Raw genomic sequence first — 17,120 nt, forward strand, 5'->3', positions numbered from 1 at the left:
TTAGAGATTATCTATCTAATCAAAATTCACACAGATGATAGACGACAGGTAAACTATATAGACAGAGGCCATATAACAGGCAGACAGGAACCGGAGATCAATTTTTTTTCGTGCTCAAACGGTCATGAAACGTCGAGAAAACGTGGAAGTAGCCTTTCGTTGGATGGACGTTACAATATTGCTTTAGGTTATGCTCGTAATATATTTCATTTGTCGGTGGGAATTTATTCAGTTAACGCAATTATTTTATTACATTTGATAAGTAAGATAATGTATAGCTCACGCCATCGAAGGTAAATTTATTGAACTGGATATATCCACAATTGATTCAACATTGTAGTGTTACATCCTGGAAGTTCCGAGATCGGTGTATTATTTTCTGCATTATTCTCATTTTTGTTATTACAGTCTAAAATAAAGCCTTTAATGAGAATTTGCTGTATGTTAAATTTGTCAATAACGTTTTTTATAAATTACTATGATTCACTATTTTTAGATCCCGACCGATCAGGATGTGTTGCAATAGTGTCCATCCGATAAATAGCTACTTTCTTGTTTTCTCTACATTTCATAATCTCAAAAATATGAAAGATTAGGTCTCCAATTTCCATCTGTCTGTGTCGATCATTATTATTAAGATAATCTCCGAAACTACTGGATCGATGGTTGTGAAGTTGTATATGATTTAAGAATATCGCGTCGATGGTAAAACGCTAACCAAAATTTCTCAAATTATTCCCACTAACAATTTGGTGACTCCTCCTCAGCATTTTGCGTAGTGCATTTGTCAAAATTTCTAAAATAATATATACTTGTACTCGTGGGTTACGAACCCATCTTGATTTTTATCACACTTGCTTCACGAAAATTTATTTTGTGCAATGTTTGCCACGTGTTTCATGTAGCTGATATCTCGCTCAAGCATTAAATACCGAGAGACTATAAACGTCTGTGATTTCTTTAACGGGATGGCAACCAATTAAAATTTATGATATATACCTGATTGTCAAAATGACATTTATGACAGCTGCCATCGTCTCAACCAATTAACATGTTTGTTAGGCGTGCTCATCGCAAAACTAGCATTCGCATGGATGCCAATAATTTAGAATTGCCAACACAAAAATTAATCATTAATAGATAATCGGTATCTTGTGGGCGAATTGGTTAAGTGTCTAATAAAATTGTTAGACTTGTGCTCCACCGTCCGTGTGACTTCAAATCCCTTTCTTATCGAATGTTTTTTTTTTAAATTGTAACTATATTTTTTTAATTAAATTGGTTTTTAAGTTTCGACAAAATTGGAATTATTCGATTATATACAGCCTGTTATTGAAAGGTACGTACAAAATAAAATCGGCAATTGGTCTCGAAGTATGGGTGCTAAAAGTTAAAAAAAGTTCAGGTAAAAGTGTTCTCCCTTTAGAGATAAAAATTATTAAAATTTATGTCCAAATTCGTTGTACGCCTCTGATAAAAAGATCATCTTTCGTTTCTATAGCAACATTTAGTCTTGACAAAAGTTTTATTGTTACAGTTGCTAGGATTTACTAAGATTAATTAATTTTACCTATTTATCCTTCAGTAGCGTCTAAAAAGATTGGATAAGGGTTGATTTTCCCCTTAAAATTTTGATAAGACAAAATAAGTTTTTCCGACTTCTTAGACTTCGCGAAGAACTGTCCATTTTGTTGTACGTACCTTTCAATAACACCCTGTATACATACATAAAGAAAAAGAAGTGAAGAAAAACTACCGGAAGGGTAATGAAACATTTTGAAATTTATAAAGAGCATTCTTAAAAAATTCTATGAAAAACAGCAATAACAATAATTTCCCCATACCCGTCATGTAAGTTAAAAATAGTAATTCGGGTTTACAAATAATGTGTCGTTTCTATGGTTACATCAGGGCTGTAATATTACTTACACGCCCCAGGGCTTTGTAGCTAATGGGCTGTAAATGAAAATAAGGTATAAATACCTAGAAATTAAAATTCAGAAATTTTGCGTTATTTATAAGATTCTACGACATGAGTGAAATGAGTGTCGATATCTTCATTTAAACAAACAGTTAATCGTAACATGAATTATTCGCACCATAAACACGCTGGGGACTGATATTTCTTCATTAAATTCAGCAAATATGCCGGGAGAACCGTTTCGGTACTTGAAATGTCCCCTCCCTTTGAATTACACAATTCTTTGGATGTCTTATACGCTGTTTCATACCGTTTTTTATTTCTCCGGCATAACTGGTACACAAGCAATATTCTTCTTCCAAATCTATTGTCGATGGTACTTCAAGAAATACAACAAAACAAAGCTTAGTTGTTTTACTAGACGATCTTTATCCCCTACCCTCGTCTTTACCGTGTCTTTTGTCATCTCGGACTCTAAGGCCCTCGATTTCCAAAACTTCATTTTTCTACCACAAAAGTGACACTTAATTCCGTGGTACATAATATAATACTATATATCATATGTAAATTTTAAATAACACAGTAAAATTTTAAAGTCAGTAAATTGAAAAAAAAATATAATTTGTCATTACTTGGAATATAATCGCATTAAACCATTAAAAAAATCGTATTCGAGGTACATTAAATAAACCAAGAACAAAACAAATGTTTAAGAATGTTATCTAATACATATAGTTATCATTACTAGTTACAAGTTCTGATACGATGCAAAGGTACTTGTTAAAAACGGTGGGTGTCTTTTTAAAACCCTTAAAAATTTCTAATTTTAAACTAGTTTTAAAATATAATGTATTTGCATAAACATTCTGAAACACATATCTGTTTTGTTGATATTATTACTCTATATTTGTGCAACAGCAGTATAACTTACCTATTGTTAAAGTATTAAAAATAGTTCCTATGACGGCAAATAGTAGAATTGTGCCTAAGTGATCAAAAAACAATCTATTAGGCATAAAATAACCAGCGTCCAAAATGATGGGTGGAAGCATATAAAAAAAGAATGTATCTGGTGTAAGAGGCGACATGTGAACGCTGTCAGTAACGTGGACCAAAATGACACCAATTACTACTCCCACAAAAATTAGTAGACAAGATTCTGGAAATATCTCGCTTAATTTGGGAGCCATATGGAAACCTGAAATAAAAACAAAACATTTTTAGTATATTTGATTTGTAATTGCGTAAATATTTTAATTTAAAGCAGTAAGGAAATAACAGATCTTTTCTCAGACGTAAAGACCACAAAGTCCTCGATGGGTTATGGTTATTTTGTTATTGACCATTTTCTCACCGATCGTTCAGGAACGATGTACTTATTTCTGAGGCAAAATATATGTGCATTATTTAAACAGACAAATGAACAAATTTTAGCAAAAAAAGAAAGTACAGCAGTTGTGTGACGATATAGTTTTAGCACCAAGAAAATTTTCAGAAAGTTATAAATTTTTATTAAAAGTTGGTAAAGATTTATTTTTCAAAAAGTCTTCAATTAAATTGATAAACGAATTATTTGGTAATATGCAAAGTGATGCTACGGAATATTATTTTTTTTCGCACTGTGGGACAAAATCAGCATGCAATGTTTGTGAAAATATAATGGACGCCTCATTGAAACAAATATTAGATACCCCTGGAATCAGTATGCGACCTCACACTACCGTAAAATGAAAAATTATTTGAAACTTTTTCGAATTATCAATTTGACAAATATTCGCATTTGACCAAATACGGTTACACTCTCTAAACGATTCCAAAAATTTCGAGAACGATAACAAAATTTGTAATCTACTTGCTTTCACAACGAGTGATCAGTAAAATAAATATGTTAAAAGAATTCGACCGAATTTATATAATATAAAATTTGTATTGCTGTTTCCTGCAATTCTACGGCTATAACCCCTATTTCTGCTCATTGTCATAAAACAGTGTTTATACATACTCCACTAAAATATATGCATATTGTATACCTACTGTACATACATTAAATTTAATAAAAGGTCATGTAAACAGCAGTTATACTGGCGATCATTTCACAGTGCACGGTCACTGAACCATGTCTAAAATTTGTCGAAATTAATCCTCTTTATCTTTGACAAAAGTAAAAACAATCCAACAACAACAAAACAGTTGACGATCGCCTTCACTATCCCGAAATAAAAAAAATTATAGCTGGCTTATATGTATAGGTATTTGTGGGATTTGTAGATTAGAATTATCACTACGATAGATGCATGGCCTATGGAGAAAACAAGTCACGGCATGTGCTCTCACAAATATTCTCAATAATGCACCTTTCCAACTGACGGGATTTTTTGGAATTTTACGTCTAAATGTTAATATGTACTGTAGTACAGCAAGCATTTTTGTAAACTTGAGGAAGGTTTAGCTTTAAGCCTCATTCAAACTAACATTTTTAGACTTTTAATTTGATGTTTATATATTTTTATAATTTTAAGTTACAATCTAAAACGAGAAACTGTTGTTATTTGTAACAACCCTTTACATACTTGTAATATAATATTAATTAATTAATAATTAATTATTAGCAAGACATAACTTATACCATTGCACGCCACAAAGAGGGCAGACTTGAAGCACAAACCCTTAAATCTATCCAATACCGAAGAGATCCCCACACCCTACAAACTAGACAACATAATAAGTGGGTTGAAACAAAAACAATTACATGGAAAATTCTTCAAAGAGCTAGACGAAACTCACATCAATACGAAAATGTCATTGATTTGGCTCAAAAAATCAAGTTTATGTGCTGAATTAGAGAGGTTTTTGTTTGCTGTTCAAGACGAAGTAATTATTACGAAGAATTACAGAAAATTTATATTGAAAGAAACGATTGTTGTCGACTTTGTAAAAAAACAAAATCGAAACGATTCCGCACATAATTTCATCCTGTAGCATCCTGGCACAAACTGACTACAAAGCTAAGGCATCCAAAATCATTTATAAGGACTTAACAATAAATCTAAACTTAATCCAAGATACTATACCCTATTACACTTACATTCCATCTCCACTCCTTGAAAACGCCGAATACAAGCAATATTGGGATCGCACAATACTTATAGACAGAAAGATTACAGCCAACAGACCACATATCACACTTATAAAGAAACACACCAGTGAAGCCATTCTCATTGGCATTGCTCTTCCTAATACGCACAACATAATACAAACATAAGTACCTATCACACCAAAAAGGCAATGCTAAATCTTGAGAAAATTTCAATTCTACCTTTAGTTATCTCCAATGTAGGAGTAGTACCTAATAGTTTAGTTGAGAATTTGAAATATTTAGACTTAAATGAGTCAATAATTGTCAAAACCCTGTTTTGTTAGGAACATGAACATGTCATATGGTTCGTACGTTTCTCGAACAGTTCGATCATATCAGTCAGAATAGGTTAGCACCAGTAAGTCAGAGTAGTGTAGGTCACTTTTCAAGTGATGCGTGGATAAATGAACGATAGTTACGTTAGGCTTTTGGGGATGGGGTGATATGAGGGAATTATATAGCAGACGAATTTGTATTCAGTAATTCTAAGATCTTTCAAGTTGGTTTAGTTATTAGTTGTGATAAATTATAGCCATTTGTTAACGCATCCAAGAACTTTGTTTCAATTTTTTTCCCCCATTAATAGGATATTATCGACTTCAGAATATACTGTTTATGTCGTAACCTCTATATGAGTCATTTCCTTGTAAAAAATTTTACGGGGGTTTGAAGACAATTTCTATCGCTACCTAATGTCAGCGTACCGATCATAGCTGTCATCTACAATTAATCGATAAAACTATCATCATTCACTTTTTCTCATATTACATTTTTTAGGATAGATGTTTTATAATACATATAGTGCCAGTTCTTCGGTTCTCGAATTATTGGCATTAGTTTTGCAATCTCTTCTTCTTCGGTTACTGCAACAAAGTCTAACTCACATTCATTTACTAGTTCTGCGAAAAAAACAAATCTAAAGCAAATCCATCTCGCATCATTTAATTCAGAATTGATGCTTTTAATTTGATGGTGTTTTTTGTCGAAAAAAATTATATCGCCGAAACAATATGTTGTCAAATTTCTGTCTTAAAAACTGCTTCCAAAAGCTCAAAGTCAAAGGATAATTTGAATGCCTTGTAACCCAAGATTGTGGTTACTGCTGTGCTTTTTCATTAATGTAACTTTAAATTCATGTTGACGAAATTTTCTCTTCCGTTGTAAGTTTTCTATTACTACTTCTTTTATTTGAATATCTGTTTCGCTTGTTAATGATGTATCTTCGGCGCTGTCATAATGTTTGCCTTGATTTTCTTTAAGTTCGTTAAAAAACTGGGCGTCACAGCAGGTTTTTCTCAGTGCATAAAACTGTGAAAAAATGTACTGCAATTTTCACATTGGACTCGCTTATGAAAAATCATTTTTTCTGATGTCATTTTTTACTTCCCGAGCCTAAGCCAAGAAAGTATTCTAATCGAGTCTATCGGACGATGTTACTTTCATGTTATCTCGACGTTTCATAACCCCCTAGAGTACCTACGAAAAAATAGGTCTCCGCTTTATATCTGTGTGTCGCCTGTCTATTTTTATTAGAAAAATAACCTCCGAAACAGTTAGTAAATATCAAAGACTGCTATGAAATTGTATCGCTAGTTGCATTTTGAATTTTTTAGACCTGGAGCTTCTCGTGATTAACCCTGCATGTACGCTGTCTCAAAATATTGAACAATAAAACAGTTTTTAAATTGATTAAATAAAAAACGATTTATATATTTTTTTTTTAATTCTGGAAAGATAATATGTTGTCATTAGCAGATATAACTATAATGCATAATTGTTCAATTTATCATGTTATCTTAGAATTTATTAAAAAAATTTCATTTGAGACATGCAGTATATCTTTACGTCTGAATTAGTACCCACACTTATTTCTTCATCTATCCCAAAAATTGCCACCATCTCAAACTATTACTAAACAAATTTTTATTATAAATTATGCTTTTAAGTAAGGTTTTCCTTATATGTTAGTAATATTTTGACATTCAAAATAAAAACATAATACATATGTATATGAATAGTTCATTTATGTATTTTTATATTGTTTGATATTTATATTAGAATTCAAATGTCTATCCTTATGAAAAATTAAGAACTGAGAGCCAGAGAAGTTCTTGTTTTTTACATTATTAGTATCACCAAAAAAAATCTTAATTTATTTCATACGTAAAGTATGTTGTTGACAACAGCAGCTGCAGACATCAAATTATCTACAATTGGTGCATATGCTGTTATTAAAATAAATTAATAAACAATTAATCACTGATTCAAATTCTACACAAACATTAATGGTTATTGTTCTTAATAAGTATATTACCTACTATTAAAAATTTAAATCAATTTTCTAAAAATTGCAAATCAAACTTTTTAATACTGACACCAATGCGCAGTTTGTGGGTACAAATCGCAAAGCAACGACGCCTACATAGTGGTGAAAATTGTAAAAATATGTTTTCTAAAAATACCATTAATATAATTTATGATGCTAAAAACTGTAGTTTCTAGAAATACCCTTACTTAATGAAACGTGTTCGCTGCAAACATGCTGATTAATAAATCAATTGTCCGACGCATATCCTCCGCTCAGCAATTTACTTCGTAACATTATGTTAGTTAAAATAAATTAGAATGTTTACATTTCTTTATGCATTAGACATATTTTGTGAACTCGGCCAACGGGAAATGCACCATATTTTTAAAGCAAATTTTAGGTATAATTGATTGAAAAATCATTATTATGGAGTATTCTATTGATTTGGAATTTTAATATAGGTAAGTAAATACAAGTATAAAAACCTAATTAAAACGGAACTTGAAAGATAGCTTTTAAATTCGAATTAAAAACATATGATATTTTACAAAATTTATAAAAACGTAATAGTAACGACATTAAGGCTGATTTAATCCAAGCTTAATTCATGGATTTGTATCAGGTAATTGATTAAAACGAAATTTTGATAAACTATAGATATTTTTTAAACCTGTTATTAGACGGCTTTTGCAAAATATTTTAGATATTTAATATCGATGCCATATACACGTATACTTTAGATGCTGTAAAATCTATAGTTTTCGTAAAATACTGTAATAAAAATAAATATATTTTGGCTTTTCGTAAATATTTATATGGTTAAAAAATCAATTTCTATGAGCGCCCGAGAAAATTGCATACATATTTCAGGAAGCTCGTTATATAAGTTGATAAATAAACAGTTTAGTAAGCAATGAAATTCTGTCGGTAACATATTGTATAACTACTTTAATAATACATTTATGAAGAAAACACAACATAATCGATATTTATATTACATTAAAAAAGTAGGCGTTTGAGGTCAACAAAATTTTTCCATGCTCCAAAACTATTTGTTGACTTGAATTAGACAGTTAAAAATTAAATATGTATATACTTCCTTTTGCTCATTTCTGTGGAATGGGGTTAATTTAAAATGAAAAGACTGGAAACATAGCCGCGTCTCTCTCTTAAACGAAAAGGGTGTTCTAGTTTTACTCCACCTAGTTCCTTCAAATATCACCAGCTTTCCGATTTTAAAGAAAATTAGATGAGTCGTTTAGGAAAATTATTGAAAATAAATATATGCTAAATTTGAAAGAATTCAGTATAGGCAATTCCGACAATCAAAAACACATAACTAAGTCCAAGCAATATCGCATTTCTTTCTGTAGTCTTTGTTAACAAACGTTCATTTCTTTATTTTTGTTTTGAGGTTGCGTCATGAGTTTTCTAGGGGCAACAAATCAATAAATTTATTTATTACTCCATAAACACCCACTTTCAGAGGTCTTTATTTTCAAGTTTCTAAGATAAATTGTAAAATTTGAATGTATAAAATAAGCATAAACTATATAGCCACATACAGAGTTAAAAATACTTAGAAGGAATTATTAAATCATGGATGAAGAAACGTCTCACACTGGACACAATCAAATACACTTAAAAATGTAATGGAATCAAAGAAGAAAGTAAATCTGTTCTTCTTAGAGGAGATTAATTTACCATCGGGGTCCTTTCTTCTCTATGTTAAATCAGACATTAGTCAAAAACACTTTATTAGAATTATTTTTCTTTTAAATTAATGGGTGTGCAGTTTTTTATTATTATTATTTTTTTAATTTTCATTACACTTATGCCGCTTATCCTGTGAACAAATAGTGTGCCATCATCTGCATGAAGAAAATTTGTCTTACAGTTTTACTATAAAATGCAGAACTGCTACTTAGTATTTTAATCGACAGTTTTCAGGGAGACAAGTAGTAATTGTCAGATGCAAGGGCACTGCGACTAAGAAATCGATTTTGTCTGACCTTAAACTCTGCAGTAGAACAACTGATATGTTCACTTTATTTTAGATATATAACAGTAAGTACCTGGCTGTAACTATGGATATCATTTTAATCTTCTCATTTTTAATGAGAATTCTAAATTTGGGCTTATTAATGCATTTAATAATAAATGTCGGTCTTGTTAAACAGATTTATAATTATCAGCTGAGTAGCAAATGAAAACTGGTTATTAAGATTATTTCTTTTCTCCGTAAATATATGTATGCATAATATAAATTTATAGTTATGCAGACATATATATTTATATAATGTAGACGATACAGCTACTATTGTTCTCTTACCTAATCTATATGATTAGATAACTTCAGGATTTTAAATAAAATCTTGACTCTACTGTAGATTCAATTGTCACACAAAATTTTCCACGAGGACTAATTACGAGTACACTAAAGAAAAGATAATAAATATAATAAATAATTGCAAAATTATGGAGTCGCACATTAGGTATGTACGTTAGAAATTTACTACATAGAGCATTTAATTAAATAAACGTGATATTTATGGACATTTATCAAACCGAAAAAAAAATTCCATCAAACAATTAATCTAAGTGCGTAGACCCACTGTCCCCATAGTTTTAGACTAAATTTTCATGTCCGACTGATTTAAAATATTTAATAAATGATAAGGGAATATAGAGTATAAGTACAAATCAACTACAGGACTACAAAATGTCCCATCGGAATCATTCTAATGTTAAATATTATGCAAATGTAATTTGAGCGTTTTAATTCTTTCAGCAAACAATACTCGATAACTGTAACTGCTTAATCAAATACAAACTGCTTCAAAAGCTCAATACAGGCCAATAAGAGGAACCTACGTAAGCAAACAGATCGATACAAAAATAAATTACATGTCAAAGACAAAAGTTTTATGCAGTTACAGAACAAAATAATATATTGGATGGAACTGATGTGCGCAAATGAACGGACTATGCTGAAATTGATTCGTTGCGTAAACGCATTGAATTGTATAATGTTTTAATAAAATAACTCCACTAACACTGAGAATGTCCTTACGCATTAAAACAAGGAAAAAGGGCGACAATAGACCCATACGACAAATTAAAGACGTTATTTTTCATTAATCTGACTACGTATGTCCATGGCGTACCGTAAACCATTTTGCATAAAGACATTTTTTTTTACTTAGATAGTTTGTGGTTACAGTATTCTTAAAATTCCGGTCGTCATATTTTGGTGACAGCCAAATCATTTAAGAAAGTAATTTTAAAATAGCATTGGACTGCAGCCGTTGAAGTGATACTTTTGACTTTATACTTTTGACTTTATACTTTTGATACTTTTGACTTGTAATTGATTTAAAAACCATCATATCGATCTCATAAAACTTGGTTTGCCTACTGTAACTTGAGAAGTTTAAACCGAATTTGGCCTACTATCGTTCGAAATGTAAACATATTTCTGGGAATATAAGATGGGTAGGTACACTTAATTCAAGAAGTAAATAGCTAGAACGAAATATGTACCTCAAAAACCATGTTAAGTACGACAGTATCTCGAAAGAGGTCATTCTGACAGTACCTATTCGATTATGCTTATCTACACATTTGTCACTTTAGAATAGATGTTTAGTTGCTTGAGGTACTTTCATCACGCTTTTGTAAGGTCCATTTGTAGTTCCTAATCCCCAAAATACCACAACCTTGACAAACTCTTTTCTTTTCACTTTATTTTGATTAATCTTATGTAATTGTTAAATGTTAAACAAATTTTAGCCTATACTGAGCAGAACAAAACTCTAATCATTTTTCGGCGAAGTTGAGTATTAAACAGGTAGTAACTTGGCCGAAAAACTATGATAATAGAGCGAGCCTCTGTAACGTGATATTGTTGGAGAACTGTCCCAAAATTAACTTTTCCATATGAATAGCGAATTTGTATAAATCGATTCTACCAAATTATTTTACTGTGAAAATGCAGATGTAGAAAAATTTTTGTGTGTAAGACACGGCTAAGAAAGTGTCTTATCAAAAATCTTAATAACAAGTTTATGTTATATAATTTATGCCAAAATATATACCAAGAGGGCAATAAAAAACACGGTTAAAGACAGCCATGGAGTTTTGTAGGTTTGGAGAATTTTCCTCCTGTCTGATTACCATCGATTTTACTGTTAAGTTAAAAATGTAACAATCAAAGATAAACGTTCAAAATCCATGGCTGCGTTTTTATTCCTCTCTCGGCAGAACACGAACTACACTACTTTTGTTCCATCTGCGATCGTTTTAATTAACCGTTTTATTAAATAGAAGCCAAGTTTATGTGGTTTAATTATTAAAATAAATATCATAAATAAATTTAAGGTTTTTGCCATAATTATGGTGCTTAATATATTGTCCACGGACAGCGATTAATTCAAATCCATATCAAACACTGAACGTTTGTTAAAATTAAATATAAGCATAAATAAATTCAAATGTAAAGAAAATGTAAGATAACATCAGGTTTAATTTTCAGAGCGTTGATTTGTGTACTAAAATATGTATGTATGTATAGGACACAAATTCTACTTTACGTCATTTATTTAGACATAATAAAACGTCACTCTGTGTTTTGAACCGTCAGCAAGTAAATTTACTTTAAACCATAAATATTCATGTCAGTATACATGGCGTCAGTTATGTACAAACAACTTATTTTAATAAAAAAATAAACGACGGGTGCATTTAAAAATCCACTATTGTTATCAATGTTATCATGTATAAAGAAATATTGTGGTTTTATTTAAAATGCAGTAACATTAATACTATTATTACAATATAAATACAAATTGAGACTATGTCTGTGAATCTACAGGGTTAACAAATTTAAATTTAAATCGTCTTCATATCAAAATTAATATTCAAAAATATAAGTTAACAATTACTACGATTTTGCCACATAGTTAATTGGTGTACTCATCGTATGCCTTTTTTTGAAAGGTGTTTCTAGTATCCGCCTCTACAATTTCCTGAGGCAGATTGTTCGTTCCAACTGTCAAAGACTATCTTTCTTGAGTTTCAGAGAATGACCATGAGGACAAGCATCATCATTAATTACAGTGTCTGGAGATCAACTGGAAAGTGTCCAAGGAGAATTTTGAAAGCAATTATCATATCATCTTTCTTTTTTCGTTGTTCAAACGTAGATAGGTTCCATAGTAAAAATATCTCATCCTAAGAGGGCTACGGGTTCCATAGGACATCCTGGTGGCTCAACGTTGAGTACTTTCGAGGCGATTTTTATCGCTTACACAATTACAGTTCCAGTTCCAGATGTCGAAGAAATGTGTTGAAATCTTTTACTGATGAAGTATAACGTCTTGTTAGCGTGTGTGACATATTTTGGTAATGTGAGATGACCACAATAAATCACTGATTACTGTGATTCCAAGATCGACTTGTTCTGCAACAACTTTTGTGGTGGTGTCATTACTTTGATATTAATAATTAACACACTGGTTGTTTTTACCAAGACAAAGTGTAGTGCATTTATCTTGGTTTGACGGCAGCAACCAAGCACCAGACCACTGTTCGATAGTGGTAAGGTCTGTCTGTAACTGACCCGGGTGTCTGAGTGATTTACAGTAAAGCTTAATGTCATCAGTGAACATGGCTACGTTGGAACCGATTAACTTGGGAATAACAAAAGAAAAGGATCAAGAATTGAGCTTTTGACAAGTCAGATTTGAGAAAAGTCTGATCCCGTTTTAACTTTGAGTGAACGCTTGGAAAAAATGCCCGAACACAATTTAAAAGTTTGCTTCTTATGACTGCAAACTGAAATTTAAAAAGACGACGTTCTTTGAACATCCGATCGAACGCCTTGAGAACTCTAAACATGCAATGTTCAATGGCTGCTCCGTGTCTACAGCTAGTGTCCCATCGTTGATACACTCTAGCATGTACATAGCTAATGTACCTATTCCTTTGTGATGCCTAAACGTTTTTGTACATTTCACTCAACATCGAGGATAACACATAAGTGGCAGCCCTGTGAATGATAATAATAATCAAGTTTCCCATCAGTTTTTTGAGATTTCGTTTGTGCTAATACCAAAATGTGAAGGTTCGTTTTAATGCGGGAATTTGAAAAGAAAAACGCACTTCATAAATTTAGATCAGATTTCAGTATCTGTTTTTCAAATACCCATATTTTGCTCCTAAATTCAGTCACACCTAGCAATTATTTTAGACCACCATCCTAGCTCTTTCGGTCATACTCTTTACAATTGTCTCACTCTTTAAAACTACCATAAAATACCACTTTTCCTTTCCAAGTTTAAACTGGCGAGGGTTTTATTTTAACCATATCTATTTCTTTTTGTCTTAAAAAAACGTACTAAAACCACTCCGCTTGATGTGATAAAGAAAACAAATTATCGCAAAAATCAAAATTATCATAATGTTATACTGTGTTGGAAGATTTCTAAACAAGACAAACCGTTTTTTGAGGCAATGGATAATTGGTTCACACATTTATTATATTAACACCATCAAGCTCTGAAAGAGATAATTACACACATTTTGGTGTTGTGCCCTTGTCACCAATTTCTTATCAAAATTTCGAAAAACTCTGTTGCACAATCCTTGGAGTAAGATCTGTTTCGGAAAGTTTTACACCGTTTTTAAGCGTAATTGTTATAAAAATATTTGACCAATTTCAAAAACTGTGTACAACAAAGAGAAAAATAGACTTTGATCTAACTAGAAATCACAATTTTTGTTACTAGTTATTGACTATAAAAATAAAGACAACTCAAAATACACCACAAATCTTACATTAGTAGACAAACTAATGATGGGTTTCTGCTTAGTAATTGACGATGAGTTTGACCTTAAGTTTGATTTTTACATTTATCGTGACTGCAATTTCAATTTTCTGACAAAAATTGGCATGCCTAAAAAGCTGAATGTAAATATCAAATACTGTGCGATTTTTTAAATTGCTGATTTATTTTGGACTACCCATCACACCACCAAACTACATAGATCGTCTTTAAAAACAACCTAAATTGTGTTTTTTTCTCATGTTCTGTGACAAGTTACAAGCTACTTTTCGGCCGACTTCGTTCTGCCAACAAATTTTTGAGTGATTAGATCACAAATTAAAAAATCACCGTATACTCGTAACTCCTACGAATAGTCATTTATACAACAAGCAAAAGAACTGATACTTTGAGGCAAATGAATTAAATTTTTGAGGATGTGTAGCCGGGTACTTAGGAAAAATGGTAATTACTCGTATACAAAACTTTGAACAAATTTAAAGATCGACAGGAAGATACCAAATATGTTTTTAAATAGAATGCATACTACAAATTTTTATATGGCATTAATATTTATTCTCCTAATTTTTATTTAGGAAAGATAAAAACATGCAGAACTTTCTGGAACAATTCTTAATGTCTAAATTTGTTGTTCCAAACTTTATTAAATTTTACTGCATTTATTGGGTAACGTTAACAGTGACGATAACTTATCGAATCAGCCCGAAAAAACATCTCGTGGTAGAGTGGCAAGCAGAAAGCAGAACGAAAGGTGACATAGGCGGAGCTGCAGATGCGCGCCTATCCCTAGCCAGTGGCGTAACTGACTTATCATAAAAGGTCCATAAAGTAATAAATGTTCTGAGGACCTTATTAAACAAAATTCTTAATTCTAATAAATACAAAGTGGCAAAATAAATAATAATAACTTAAAAAAATAAGACACACAAAACGCTGACACCATACACACGAATACAGTACCAAAGTAAGATAAATTAACGGCGCTACTGCCTTATGTTTCCATCCCCCGAGAACTATAAATAGACTCGACCAACGGAACTTGTTTTACTGCGCAAGCCACGTGATGGCCCTTTTCGTTTTGATTGTCACTCTATATACATATATTTCTAATTTTATTTATTTATGAATATTTTAAGAAAAAACTATATTTACAGTAAGTAAATAAAACCAATAGTCTTCAGGCTAACGATAAAGTACGTTTAAATTTGAAAGTAAACAGTTTGGCAGTTACAGGCATCATGTGTTTATAATAATTTTCTATTAGGCTGACCATAAAAGGCGAAGAAACGGAAATGCAGAACGTACATTTGGGTCAAAAGACTTAGTTACTGCTTAGTCACGGATGCAGAGAGCATCCTTTAAAATACAGTTAAAGTCTATGCATATTTTTTGATAAAGCATCTTTATTTTTTTTTGTTTTTTAGATAATATCATTAACTTCGTAGCGAGGATACATGAATTCATTTGATATAATATTGTGTACTCCTTAAAACAATATTTTAGTATTACTTAAAAAAAACATTGTAACTGAAGGTAAAAATAAGAGTTGATGGGAACTATGGATAAATGAGTATATTAATTGTACATTTGAACTGAAAAATTATTATTAGTAAATTACTTTTACATTTTGTCATCAATTGGTTAGAAGGCATGAACGTATTTTGGTTAGTTTTTACGATTTTCACTGGAGTCTTCAGTCTAGAATCTCATAAATCGTCTACTTCTAAAAATGCCAAGAAAGAACGGACAGAACGCGATGATAGAAAGATGGAAACGGAAAACTTCTATTTTCACTTTAAGAATAAAATTGTTGAGGAATATTTTTTCTAATATTTAATTTCCCTCTATGAGAAATTAAACAATGAATATTAATTGTCGTTCTTAAGCGGTGTAGGAAGTTATGTTCACATAATTTTATACCAATCTTTATATTGGTTGTGATTTATTCAGTTAATTATGTTAAAGTTTCGTTGCTAAAAATTCAACCGTTTCATTTATAGGTACGACTAAAGCTTAAAAGTACAAATGTATGCAATCACGTAAACAAACACTTACATATACATTTCTAATCCTTTACAAAATTAAATATGACTAAAAAGCCTGCTTCTTTAATTTGCTGCTTTTACATAATTTGACAATGATGTTAAACTCCTGAGAAAATTGTAATGCATATTTCATATCGTTAGAATAAAAGGAAAACCTCACTCATGTCTCACGCTTCAGCACCTTCTTATTTTCATCAAGTTAGCACCCATATCCCCAAATTACGTATCATATTTGTTTTTGACAGCTAGGTATCTACATTCTACATGTGTGGTAATATTTAAACATATAGAGAACTTAACACGTATTTCCTCGCATAGCTCGAGTTAGATCTCAAATTACAACACCGGACAAGTTCTTTCAGTATTGTTACAATTTCTTTGTATTTCTCCATTACCTCAAGAATTTACTTACATTTGAAAGATGTGCATTGGAATATTTGATATTTGTAGCCGACCACTCGAAAATAATTTTTTCTGTCCAATGAAGAAATAACACATCAATTAGCTTACGTGATGATGCACATTTCTTGTAACAACCGCACGTTTTCCCCATTAAAAAAAATAAGGTTCTAGTATATCGTTTGTTTCACAATCTGTTAATATTGAAAACATTTCATGTACACATTTTAAAATGTGATTTACTTGCTTCCATTCTTCCTTAAATTAGTTTGTTGTAAATTTTGACATGTAAAATGTAATACAACAACTAAATGTAACAAAATCCTCAAAATTTCAGAAACGTTGTGTGGAATCATTCTAGATAAACGATAAAATTCGAAAGTTCTTTACACGTAACTCTCTCCCTTGCTCTTGAAACATAGCAAAATCTGCAGGTCAATGTAGTCTTGGGACAAGGTTTAGTTAT

At 31.2% G+C, this 17,120-nt stretch overlaps 1 protein-coding gene across 6 annotated transcripts in view; it reads right to left on the reverse strand.

The window, feature by feature from the left end:
* Window positions 1-17,120, reverse strand: part of LOC135134790 (sodium/hydrogen exchanger 3) — a 61,103-nt gene that overhangs the window by 41,648 nt on the left and 2,335 nt on the right. For all 6 annotated transcript variants that reach the window (XR_010281380.1, XR_010281379.1, XM_064063622.1 and 3 more), the window contains exon 2: window positions 2,853-3,119. Coding sequence is in view for 4 of the 6 variants with exons in the window: in XM_064063622.1 (XP_063919692.1) it covers window positions 2,853-3,119 (267 nt within the window). In the remaining 2 variants the exon portion in view is untranslated. The remainder of the gene's footprint in view (window positions 1-2,852; window positions 3,120-17,120) is intronic.

This window comes from Zophobas morio, unplaced genomic scaffold (genome assembly GCF_036711695.1).
Source record: "Zophobas morio isolate AGI-343-1 ecotype UQ-CSIRO unplaced genomic scaffold, CSIRO_AGI_Zmor_V1 ptg000024l, whole genome shotgun sequence".
Lineage (NCBI taxonomy): Eukaryota > Metazoa > Arthropoda > Insecta > Coleoptera > Tenebrionidae > Zophobas > Zophobas morio.